The 13823-nt window shown below is 36.9% G+C and overlaps 1 protein-coding gene across 1 annotated transcript; it reads right to left on the bottom strand.

Annotated features, from left to right (window-relative positions):
• Positions 1 to 7379: 7379 nt before the first annotated feature.
• On the bottom strand, positions 7380 to 7757 carry LOC101309457 (uncharacterized mitochondrial protein AtMg00810-like). The gene has a single exon (XM_004301521.1). It carries the CDS (start codon positions 7755 to 7757, stop codon positions 7380 to 7382), a length of 378 nt encoding a protein of 125 aa, XP_004301569.1.
• Between the last annotated feature and the right edge of the window lie 6066 nt (positions 7758 to 13823).

Raw genomic sequence — 13823 nt, 5'->3', positions numbered from 1 at the left:
CAACTGGTGCAATGGCAACAATTAACAAGGAAGGGGATGTTGGTTTTTCTGAAAGACTAGTCAGCCACACAGAAAGAGCTTAATGGGGTTTGTTTGGGCTGAGAGAAGGAAGTGAGAAATGGAAGAGCAAGAGGGAAATGATCTGAAGATGAGAAAGAGGGAGAGGTCATGAAAATGGGAGGTAGGAGAGGGGATCTTATAGGAAAATGAGAAAGGAGAGAAGCAGCAGTTCATGCACAAGGATAGAGGGAGAGAGGCACTCGTGTGGGTGGTGAAGGTGGTCGGGACTGGAAAACAAAACATATGCCTAGGGTTGGTCTTTGTTGTTATTTGCTGCTTTGTTGTGTGTGAAGAGCTTGTCCTCATTCTCCCCTCGGGCTTTGGGGAGAACCAGAATCTGTTTGTCCATTTCCGAAACGTTTCTCTGCTCTGTTTTCAAATAACGGAAATTTTCAAGGAAAAAAAGCAGAGACTCTTACTTTTTTATTCGCATCACTCTCCCAGCATGCACCTCCCATTCCCCTCTTGCTTCCCATAACTGATTATCACTTTTTTATTATTTTCTTCTCTCCCTTTAGTTACCCAATTCCATTTTGTACCACTTCAGTTTTTCAATTTCAATCCCTACTTATTATTTCACAATTTTCTTCTGATTGATGTATTTTTATTCGCACATTCCTAACTCTTAGATACACAATTCCTTAAGTTTTGACCTTTTTTTTATATTTAATTTTAGATTTTATTACAATCTTTACGGTGAAGAAAAAAGAGGTGCTCGCGTGTCCAGGCCATCATCGTTGTAATAGTCGGTGCGGTTTTCTCTAAGTTTTACTATTAATTTAGCTGAATGGAAGGCTTTGACGAGTTGGTCTTGTATGTTTGATAGAAAGTGGTGTACCACAATTGCTGTTGAGGTGTGATTCTACTGAGGATCACATTTGCTAAAAATTCTCTCGCTGATCGTGCGCTCGCTTATCTCCTTGCTCTTCATAGATTACAAATAAAGAAGACTAGAAAAGGTTATCAAAGGGAAAGTTATTAGGGCCTCACTCCTTCGACGGTCAAGGTAATCAAGACTAAAGTAGAAGTCGTTTCAAGTAAGACTATGAGACGAAAACTTGAGGAATACACGAGGAGTAAGGTCTTTTTATAGGCGGAGATGATTGTGGTCAATGCCAACTATTTTTTTCTTTATATGATAAATAACATAATATCAAAACTAGCTAGAAAATGAAAAAAAAACTGATGTAGATGATTTTGAAAAGTGGCTAGCCAGAATACAACAAGATGACTGACATTGCTGAAGATGTTATTATATTATTATGTTTTTAAATGAGTTTTTTTTGAAATTTAAATAAAATCAGCAAAATAATTATCATCATACAAATAAAAAAATCCAAACAAGGAACTGTTGATTGCAGGTGTACTTCCACCGCCTCACGGTTAAAAAACAAGAGAAAGCTTGCATTGCCTTCAATTTACAAAAATACCCAGCCATGATTACATGATCCACCCACTGAAAAGTAAAAACTAAAAACCAATGATCAAAAAGAAAAGAGAGACAGGAGAGAACAGATATCAGATCTGTTGAGTCGTAACACAACAAAGATATTGAAACCCTTAAAAAGAAGGAAAAAAAAAATTGAAAAAACAGCCCAGAATGCAACTCTTTTAAAAGAAATTGATTTAAAGCACCAAGTGCTTGAATAGTTAAAAATCATTTGTTGTATGCTAGATTTGTGCCGATTCACAATAAGGGTTACCTGGTGTTTGTAAGGGCTTATGCCAGGTACACTTTTGGTTTCAACACAACATTTTGATGTATCATGTATACTCAGCTACTGTTTCAGACATTGTTACTTACTACTACTAGGTATACACCGTTTCGAACATAGTTTTGTTTTCTTAGAAAGTCTTCCGTTGACGGCGTGTAATTACATGAAGTCACGTGGAACCAGTTTTGGTCCTGTAACGGAAAACGCAAATAGTTTTAACGGCGAACTGTATAAAAGTTGCCGTTTTGTCTTGTTCCCAGAAACCGTTTTGGTGTGTGGCCTCGTGGGTTGGGTAAGTTGCACGTGCGGGTGGATTCTTGCAGAGTCACACGTGAAGGGTAACAAAATCTATGAAGATAGGCGGGTCCCGCGCTGCAGAGAGGAGTTTGTTGAGAGAAACGGGAAGGACGATAATGCCCTTCTGCTCAAATGCGTTTCATTCCTCGTGCATCCGTGCGCCCTCGACGACCGGACCCTAATATTATTATTAATCTAACTCCATCGTTATATTCCCTTGAATCCCTTTTTTTTTTTTATTATTAATTTTTTTTCAGAACAGATTTTACGCATCAAGGTGCATTTGCACTATTAATGTGTAAGTTTTCAAATCGTTGTATGCGAAAATCCAATAAAGACTATAGACTCTAAATTCCTTCCTTTTATTTTCATTCTTGATTTGATCAAATTAAGTACCCATAATAAGAGTCCCGACTTCAGGTCCTCACCTTCTGTACGTTGGATACATTTAAGACTATTTTTTTAGATTTCAGTTTTGTTAACGGTATTATAATACATGCATATGATAATACGACGTGGATGACTGGGTCAAAATATTACATATTAGTTGTTCAGAACTCACTTGCACCTTGATGCCTAGAAGAATTTTTGTATTTTTCCTACCTATGTTATTTGTTTGACCTTCTTTTCATAATGAAAGAAAAATGACGTATGAATCATTTTTGTTATTTAAACAATATTTACATCAAAATTAACGGTAGATGACACTATGCCATCTTCTATGAATCTATGGTTTTACAAGTTCTCATAACATGTTTTGAAACATCGACTATATCGTTATCACAGCCTCCATGGCTTTCACTCACTTACTAAACACCTTATTCTGTTGGTTTTGTTTAAAACTTAATGGATCATTGACGCTTACAAGTACATCAGTTTCTTGCAGATAGAGTCATCACTTCCCTCTCTACTAGCTTTCTTGGTCTCACTGATAATCTCAATTGAGTATTTCTACATTTTTTGCTTCACTGATCTTCTTGATGGTTTTGCATTATTTTGATTTAACTTTTGGTATAAATGCATCTGCCATTTCATGGTCTTGAGCTAATGGCAATACAATACAATGGTGTTACCTGTAATGTTCACTTCAGATTGCTTTTGAAACTTATCAATTTGACCACAATCCTTCACTTCTTAATTTATCAATACTAACTACTTTTGACAATAAGCTAGCAAAAAATTATATATACAACACGTTAGCGTTACATAATTCTTAAATCTTTACGAGACATAACATATCTAAAGCAAGACCCTAAATATAACACTAATTAATACACGTCGGAATATATGTTATAAAACTTAAATTTGAAATACTAAATTGAGCCGACGTGCATGCAACCTGTTTAAAAGATTTCTGGATAGTTTTGATCATTGGATGTGACTTCTATATGAAATGTTGTAGCTCATTCTATCACTTGCTTTTGCTTTATACTGCAATGGGTGAATGACTAATCTGTTATTTCCTACTTTGGACACGAAGAGCAGCCTTTGTTGAGAAAATAGTGGATCTCTCTCCACTTACCACTTTATTTGACTTATCACAAAACTTTTCCTAATACAACAAAGAAACTTTGCCTAATACAACAAAGAAAACATCATTTACTAAGAGCACGTACAATAACAAGAAGCATGTAGCACAAGTATTTTTGTATGCTTTGGTTAGTTATACCAAGGATTTTATAATTAACAATATGTTAAAAGTAGTTATGGAATCCAAATACTAGCTAGGCTCGAACACATCGAATCGTCAACAACAATATCACTCTAATTTCCAAAATTCGTTGGTTAACAAGATAACAACTAGGATTGTCCCCATCATTTTTTTTGGAGAAGGATTGTCACCATCATTTGGTTAGTTAATTTAACAGAAAAATTCGTTGGTAGAGGTTTATAATACTGTACCTAACTAACTAAGCTAATTATTGATTGTCTCTGTATTTAGGTATCAACGAGACAATAATTTAGATCATTCCGTTAGGCAAGTTTAATTTGTTTAGTTTGGTCGATCACCATCCATCTTAGTGCATGCGACAATATAATTAGTTTTGATGTCCCTCTCCTGCACAATGATCTTTCTTTTGTCTATTATTTCATGCCCTCCTTTTTCTTTTTTTTTTCTGTATTCTGTGGGTGATAGATGACCTTCGGTTTGTTGCATGCATTGCATAGTGTTAAAACTTTTGACCCCTAGGAGAGACCACAAGTCGAAATTATACAGTTAACCAACAAAGTGGCCAACACAAACTTGGCCTTTTCTAATTTGCGAAGAAAGTGACCCGGCCCCTATTTGAAAACAAAACCAAGTTCGTTATACTCCATAGTAGTCAAGCTCTATGTATTGTCTGTGAGCTGTGATTTAATTGATTAATATGTTTCACTGACAACTTCGAGGTTATGAGTTCAAACCTCATGACATATGTATGGTGTGTGAATTATTAATAATAATAATAAAAAAAATCTATGTACTTATGGCTTTCCTTTTTCTAGGTCGTTATTTTCGATCTCGTAGCAGTCTCATACAGGTAGGGAAGCCATGGTAATACAAAGCTTGCTAAGACATGCACCTAAGTTAAATGCACTGCCACGCTCAACCGGTAAAGAACCACACGTCGATCTTAACTGAAGAGTGAAGATTGATAGAATTCAATCCAGACTTATCACATTTTCTCCTAACTTCCCAAGTATGTTAACTATGCTTCATGTCAAATCTTCTTCTATATGAAAATAAATACATAACCAAATGTAGTGATTTGATCTACCTTCTGTCTTAGTTCATATGAGTTTATTGTCAAATTCCACATGCTTGTATTGCCGGAAGATATATCCCGTGAAGATTTTAGTGTGTGGTTTTTTCCAAAAAATAAAAAAAANAAAAAAAAAAAAAAAAAAACCTCATTTCTCTCAAGTAAAAATAGATAATTTATTCATTTATTGGCCAAAAGATGCTTACATCAAATGTCTTCTTATAACCAAAGAATTCAAAATTACAAGTCAAAAAAAAAAGAAGAAGCCCTCATTACGAATATGCACATATGAAAACCTATTAATAATTACTTCCGATTATAATTATCTAATTCTCATGTTTATGTTTACATCGCACCTATTAATGATGACTTCCAATTATACTTATTTAATTCCCATGGTGGGCAAGTAGTGATCATTCTCACAAGAGATTAGGAACTCAATTAGGTTGTCAAAAGATCTAACATGAATAACTATTCACGATAATTACAGACACTATCTAACGATAAGACATAGTAGATGAGATGCCCGCGTTTTGCTGAGCCACAGAAAGTATGAATGTACGTATTACTTGTACATACGTCTTGATTGTACACCATTATGAGTGCAAACTGTTAGCTTGTAATGTATGATGTTTACTCTTACGCGAATCCATTAAACCAGCGAGTATTTACTGACGACGTGGGCTTCCCACTTGTAACTTAAGTCGACAATGCTCATACATATCAGGATTAAATAACCGGTTCTCAAAATATCCAGAAACAAAAGCACCATTAATAGCCAAAAGACACCAATCTCAACATCAGAAATTGCCTTCCTAATTTCATTTTAGAAAGCAATTTTTGATATTGACATTGAAATATTAAGGGTAAAGCCAAGGGGGTTTGTATTTTCTTGTCTCCTGAAATGCTACCCAAAAGCAACCAATTTTCCCTTCATTGTAGTCAAGCATGGGCGAACCACAAACACACATTCACAAATGTGGAAGAATATACCTAGAAATACATAGCTACATAAACTTAGACAAATTGAGAACCATATAGAAGCATTCATCAAAACAATGATCCTGAAGTTTGAAGAAACAGATTGTAAGTAGACTTGACAAATTGAAGTGAATGAAACAGATAGCCCTAACTGAAGAAATCAACAAATATGGAAAAAATGTATACATTCACAATGAATTTAAAAAATGAAATTATAATCAACAGATAATTAAGAACAAAATCGACACAGAAATTATAGGAGTACGGCGTTTAGAGAGTAATAGTATCTCATGCCGCTAACTTGCTTAGCCCCCCTCTCTCTTCACTCTCAACATCTCTAGAATCGGATTAGCATCTTGACCTGCAAAAAAAAGGAGCATATCATGTGTTAGTAACTGACTAATAAGTAGTGCTTGGAGACTGCATAAATAGGATGATAACTGCATAAATTTGTTGCCACTGAAGACAGATCAATAAAAGGAATGCATATTTTATAAACATACTTCCTTGACAGGACATCAATCTATATGGTTATAATGTGCAAAGAGAAAACGTGCTTGGGAGGCTTAGAGGGATTGTGAACTGAGAGATTTATTATGAGAAGAGAGAGAAGGAAGATTAAGGGATTAAACGTACTTGGGAGTCGTATTTGCAAGAGTAAAGAGATGAGATTGGGTGTTGGGTTAACACGATTCGGGTTTTACAGGTCTGTCTTTTCCTTCCGTTCGATCTACTCATTTAAAATCTGACGGCTATGGGAAGTTCGTCCCTTTTTGTCCCTTTATTTGTAGTCCGCAGGTGAGCAGGCCTGTATATATATATATATATATATATATATATATATATATATATATATAAACCCAATAAAAACTCTATCTGAAAAATGCGAAATTAATATTGATTTTGAATACAAGAAAGATATGTATTGATCTAAAGAAAACTTGTACAAGATACAACCTATATATAGAGGTAAGAACTCAAGCTATAGTCCAACAGATCAAGCTCTTAACCTAATCACCATGTGAACTAAAATCCTAGAGAAGATAAACCACTGTAGAGAAGGAGTAAGGTGCTTTCTCTTAATTTAAGGGACAACCTCAAATGAATCTAATCAGAACAAGTATGGGATAGGAGAAGTGTAAAAGAAGTTAACGGCTAACACACTAGCTTCTAACACACTAGGTAATAGCTTCTAACACTCCCCCTCAAGCTGAATCAAGGGAGTTCCTTAAGCCAAGCTTGGAAAGCAATAGTCCGAACTGAGCAGAAGCAAGAATCTTGGTGAAATATCTGCCAATTGATCACAAGATCTTGTGTACACTGTCTCAATGAGTTTTGCTTGAACTTGATTCCGAACAAAGTGGCAGTCAACCTTGATATGCTTTGTACGTTCATGGAAAACTAGATTGGCTGCAATATGCATAGCAGCCTGATTGTTAGTGTAAAGGAATAGGTTGAGTGCACACAATGCCCAGTCTCCCAACAAAACTTTCAGCCAAATACTTTCACAAGCTGTGGAAGCCATAGCACGATATTCTGCCTCGACACTTGATCTAGCAACTACTGTTTGCTTCTTACTCTTTCAAGTGACGAGGTTGCCTCCAATGAAGGTACAATAGCCAGTGGTGAATTTTCTATCAATGACATTACCGGCCCAATCTGAATCTGAGTATCCTTCCATCTTGAAGTCATCATTGTTTCTCATCACAATTCCTCGGCTTACTGTGCCTTTTAAGTAGCGCAAAATTCTTTTAACAATGCTGAGATGATGAGTGGTAGGAGAGTGCACGAATCGACTCACCAAGCTTACTACATGAGTAAGGTCTAGTCTTGTAATGGTGAGGTAGATGAGCTTGCCTACCAGACATTGGTAACTGCAAACATCAGTAAGAAGTTCTCCTTCAATATCTAGCTTCAGCTTGCTGTCAAGAGGAGTAGGAGCAGGCTTGCTACCCTGCATTCCTGCTTCTGTTAGTAGATCAACGACATATTTTCGTTGATTAAGAAAAAAGACAATGAGATGATTGGTCTAATTCAATCCCCAGAAAGTACTTCAAAACTCCAAGGTCCTTAATAGCAAAAGCATTATGCAAGGTTAAATGAGGCTAATTTGAGAGCTTTGATTTCATCCATGTTATCTCCGGTGACGATGAGATCGTCTACATAAACAAGAACAACCAATTTTCCTGTGTTGCTGTTGCGCACGAAGGAGGAGTCAGCATGACTTCTTGTGAACTTTGGAGCGAGAAGTACTTAACTTAATTTTGAGTGCCATGCACGAGGAGATTATTTTAATCCATATAGAGCCTTGTGCAGTTTGCAAACTAATTACGTGTATTTTTATACTCGTAATTACTAGTCAAACAAGTGAATTAAGCTAATCCTTATGTTAATTAATATGTGATTAATCTATTTTCTTTATTTTGTAGAAAATAATGAGTTGTGGAAAAGGGAGAAATGAAGAAGGAAGAAAAGAGAGAATGAATTCATCATCCCCATGTTTTCCTTCTCCTTTTACATTTTATTTTTTTTCCCCTTAACCAATCCATGGCTGCCACGTGGCAAGCAAAACCCTACACTCCCTCTCTTCTCTCCACCTCGCACACCACACGGGGACAACCGGACTTCCCCATTCTTCTTTTCTTTCCTCTCCTTCCATCACCGAGAGCCACCACTCCTCACTCTTCCTCTCTCACCCATCTTCACCTCAAGACCAAATCACCTCAACCTCACTTCACCTCAAGACCACCAAATCTCATCAAGCTCATCAATTGAAGGGAATTGTAGAGGAGACTACTCCAAGCATCATAGGGCTTCATTATAATCAAGATCTAGACTTGGGTAAAAGTGGAAATTTGTAAATCAAGGCTAGGCATTCTTGCTTCATAGCAATTGTGACTTGTTCTTGTGTATTCCCACTTCTCTTCACCTTTTCCCTCTTTGATTCATGTATATTGAAATTGGTGTTGTTTTGATTATGGGTAGTGAGTAGAAATCTTGTTGGGGCTAGGGTTGTGTGCCTTAGCCCAAATTCTATGTAATGGATGTCAATTTTTTTTTAATGTATTGATGCAATTCAATTTGTGGGATGCTTGTTTATATTTTTGTTGAGTTAGAATGCATGCTTAGGAGCTTAGTCAACTCTAGGGTGTGTGTTTTAGCATTTCTAAAATGGAACTAGAGGTTTGACTCCCTTTAGTCCCTAAGCTAGAGGCTTACAATCATAGTGATTATTATCTGTTGTGTGATTGCGTGGGTAGATTGTTTGGTAGTCTAATTCTTGAGCTTTACGCCAATTAGAGTGAGTTAGTGACCCTTGAACCGGCTCTAACTCTCTAATTGAGATTTATGTGACCTTTGAAAAGGCACATGAATACCGTAATTGAAAATATTTGGTCCTTAAGCCTTGAACCGCCTAGGATATGACTACCACCTATCATAATTTTGCATCTACATTAGAACAGCTTCCGGCACATAGGATTTGGGTGAAAGACCGTCCCTAGCACCCAACACTCTCGTCTTGAATCTTCCTTTTATTACATTAGTATTTTGCTTAGATTTGAGTCATTTTTATTTTCCGGTTCTTTATTTCGTTTTTAGGTTCATAATTCAAATTCACAAATCTCGGATACATTTTGCTAGGAAAGGTTGTGCTTGTGCTTAGTTGCCCAAAACCGAGGATTGGAGTTAGCTTTTCAATCCCTGTGGTACGATACTTTGGGTCTAAATATTTACCCATTTCTTTGATGACTGTGCTTTTATTGCGCGTTAGTTGCAATTAGCATCAAATTACAAACCATTCCAACTTCGTGTACACGAGGATGACCAGGAGGTATTCTCGTATAAACATCTTCTTCAAGATCCCTATGCAAGAAGGCATTCTCGACATCCATTTGATAGAGAGACCACCCAACATTCATAGCAACATACAACAAAACTCTTACTGTGTTCATTTTGGCAATATGAGCAAATGTCTCCTTATAATCAATACCAAATGTTTTAGTAAAACCATGAGCCACTAACCTTGCTTTATAAAGCTCAAGAGAACCATATGAGTTGTACTTGATTTGCTTCAACAAAGTTTCTTAGTTCAGTCTCAGTAAGAATCTTGTTGAGAAAGGCACTATGAGAAGAGCTCACAGCCTGGAGACCTAGCTCAAGGGGATAACGTAACATACTTTCCAAATCTTGATGGTGGTTGACACACCCTTGCTGGGTATCTGCGAGGAGATAAAGGTTGAGATGCTTCCTCATGTTGGTGACCCTTCATTTCATGAACTTCATCTATATTCACGAGTGGTTGAACAATGTCTTGTGAGCTATGAATATCTGCTGCAAGTTCATTCACAAGTGGTCTAGGAAAGTGATATGAGCATAATGTTATAATTTTAATGTGTTTCCTACCCTATTTGGCCATGTTATTTCCTTAATAACACTAATTCTAACATGTTTGTGATTGTAGAGACAATGAGAGCTTAAATCAAGAAAAGAAGGTTAAATCGCGGAAATAAGAGAAAAATTCAGAAAAAGACAAAGAAGCATTGTTGCAGTCCAAGAAAGGAAGAAGAAAAGTCAAACATGCGCACCTAGTCCCACATCATTTTAGAATATGCAAATTTGGATTCCAACTCTAAAAAGGAAAAAGAAAAACCAAACATGTGGAGCTAGTCCCACATCATTTTATAAGAGAAGTTTCACCAAGATTTTCACTATATAAAGATTGCCTTGTGTACTTCTCAAATCATCTCTTCTTCACACAAAAATCAGAAAAGCCTTCCTTTTCTTTTTCAACGCCTCTCTCCAGAAAAGAAGCAATCCAAGCCGGCACCTTTGTAGTCTCCAGAAGGTTGCCGCGAAGCATCAAGTGTGTGTGATCCTTCGAACATCTCAAGCTTCCTTGAAGATTTATAAAGTGCAACTCATGACTTGTTTTTTCTATCTTGTTATTGTTCTTTGTTTTCTTTTATGGGATTTCAAAGTTGGAATTGGCTGGTTGTAGAACATGAATAGGTTAATTTTCAGAATACATTCAAGCATATTTCGACTTGTCTATGATAACATGTGATTCGTTTTATGCCTTGTTGATTTCATTAAATGCATAGTTTTGTTTGAACTAAAACTCTAATATGCAGGTTAGTGTTGTTGTGATCTATACTAAGCCTCGTAGGTAAGTGTAAATCTCCAGTAGTAAGGGTTATGTAATAAATAACTGAGACTATGTTACATGTTTGCAGGTTAAGCAGCTTCTTGTAAACTTGGGCATGTTCAAATTCAGAATTCTATAGCTCTTAATAATTCATGTTTAGTGTAGACGGGTACTCTGAGTGACATTGAGTATCGATTGCAGCCTTTGCATGAAATATCCTAGGTTCTAGACTTCTCTGTGCTTAGGAGATAAAGTAGAATTAAAGGAATGCATGACCGCTGAGACTTGTGTTTCGAGTTTGTTTTTTATATCACTTAGCGATAAATTGATTATATGTTTGAGGCATGTTGATACTTGTTTGATTGGTTCTGAAATTGTTGGTTGATGTGTGTTGAAGATGATCACTTGTATATATTAGTTTAGCTTATATCTTTATCTTTTAATAGGAACGTTAGAATTAAACTCTCAAACCCCCCCCTGATTACCTTGTACCATATGTATATTTGTAAATGAATATTTGTATATATTTTTATTGATAGCTACTGACTTTTTATATGACCATTGTTACAGGAGCACCTTTAGTCCCCGGATTGATCGAACCTTATTTGCCTTATACTACGATTGTCAAAAAACAGTTCTTAATTGTCACACCTCGGTTTCGGAGCACGTCAGAAAGAGCTCTCCAAACCACTCCCCCTGAGATGCATCAGTAGATGGCTGAAAAAAAGTGAGCAGATTCATCAAATCGAACATCTCTTGAAACAAGTAACTTCCTAGTCTAGGAATGGTAGCATTTGTAACCTTTTTGGGTGGAAGAGTACCCAAGGAACACACTTGAGAGCTCTAAGATCAAATTTATCCCTATGGTTGGACTGGACATGCACAAAACAAGTGCATCCAAAGAATTTGAGATGAGTAATGTCACATCCCGACCCGTAAATTTTTAACTTATTTACTAGCTTGGTTATAATAAGAATTTTACCGTCTCCGTCAATAAGTTATGGTTTAATTGGCCCCTAGAGGGGTTTTGAGGGATGATTATTTCAGAGAATTATTCGTAGAAGAAAAAATTTGACGACGGTAAAAATGGTAAATTTTAGCTAGTAAAAGGTAATTTTTATTCGGGTATTATTTTTGCGGAGTGTTTTATTTTGGAGTGGGTTGTTATATGGTGTTGGACCGGGTGGGTGTGAGGCCCAAACACCCATTTCTTTTCCTCTCTCTTCTTCTCTCCCTCCCGGCCTCATCCTCGAGTTTTCCCGCAGCCGAAGCTTCCGACCGCTTGTCCGTCGCCGTCCGGCCATCAACCGCCGCCGCACCGGTCCCGTTCGGTCGACTTCCAACCCAGCAATAGGGATGGCAATGGGTAGGGTAGGGTACGGGGATCAAAATACCGTACCCATACCTTTTTACATTTTTCATCCCCGTACCCGTCCCCGTACCCGTAATTAGATAATGGAGATTCCCCGTACCCGTACCCTTTGGGGATTACATTTCCATACCCGTACCCGTACCCGTTAACAATTATGTATTAAATTAAATTTTTTTTTTAAATACGAAATACAATTATATAAAAGTATGAAATTAAAATCAAATACCAAAATAAATAAGTTTCATACTTCAATCCAATAAAAATAAATACAAGTCTTGGTTAAAACATAACAATACCGGTAAATTTCATTAAGAGAATAAAAATATATAATAAAAAGGAAGGTCCATTAAATGTTTATTAAGAGAATTACAAATTTTTTTACATAAATATTTATTTATAAATTATATATAAATATATATAATAATAAATTATATAATTATATATAATAATATTTTCATCCTTAATGGGTGGGGATGGGGACGAATATCAAAATACCATACCCGCCCCGTACCCGATTTAAGAATCCGAATACTAAGGATCCCCATCCCCGTTACCCGTTTATACCCGTATATCTTCCCCGTTAGGGTCGAATACCCGTGGGTACCCTACCCGCTGGGGATTATTGCCATCCCTACCCAGCAACCTCCCTGGACCGGTGAGAGGAGCCCTAGCGCCACCATGAGGGAGTGGTGCCACCCGAAAGGTTTGACTGCCCAGAACTTCCGGTCGCCGGAACTCCCTCCTTCGGTCACCAAAGCCGGTGATTCTTGGCTCTAAAGAAAGCTCTCCTCCCATGCAGCAACCCCTCCAAAGAGCACGCCCCCTTGTGGTCTAGGTAAGGAGAACCGGTGAGTTGAAGCTCTAGGGCTTTTTGTGTTGTTTTCATTCGATTGGCATAGTTAGGCTTGGAATTGGGTGTTGTGCTAGTTAAGAAAGTTGTAGAGTAGGTTGAGAGGAAGCTGCTGTTAAAATTTGGTATGATTTGGAGGTCGCCGGAATCGGCCTCCGGCCGCCGTTGTGTAGGAGATTTTTGTGGTTTTAAATGTGGAATATTAAGAGGAGTATTTTGTTATGAATTATGGAATTTTTGGATGAGTTTTGGATAGGTTTATGAATTTCCGAAGTGTGGTATTTTTGGCGATTAATTAATGTAGAATCCGGCCGTAGGATTTAAGTCGTATTTTTAGGGAGGTTGTAATTACGGCTGCCGAGTATGATATTTAAGTTCAGATCGTTTCGATTTAAGAATATCGAAGTTAGGCAATGATGAGCGTAATTATGGCTCTCGGTTAATTTTGCCTTTAAATATTGGAGTTTTAGTTGTGAAATTAATTTTATATTTGTGCTAGGGTTCGAGAAAACCTCTCTGGAGTGGCGATTTGGATTTCGTCGGGCTTATGCCTAGAGTTGTGAGTGGACTTTTGTTTTAAATAAAATGCATGCTAGAGTTCATGGTTGAACAATAATTGTTGCGGAATATTTTGACGTCATTTTAATTTGACGAATTT

Source organism: Fragaria vesca, linkage group LG5 (assembly GCF_000184155.1).
Source record: "Fragaria vesca subsp. vesca linkage group LG5, FraVesHawaii_1.0, whole genome shotgun sequence".
NCBI lineage: Eukaryota > Viridiplantae > Streptophyta > Magnoliopsida > Rosales > Rosaceae > Fragaria > Fragaria vesca.
The sequence above is the reverse complement of the archived record's forward strand: the minus strand, read 5'-3'. Positions and strand labels throughout refer to the sequence as shown.

Excerpts from the sequence above, each read along its gene's own strand:
- LOC101309457 (XM_004301521.1), bottom strand. The coding sequence starts at position 7,757 with ATGCAGGGTAGCAAGCCTGCTCCTACTCCTCTTGACAGCAAGCTGAAG.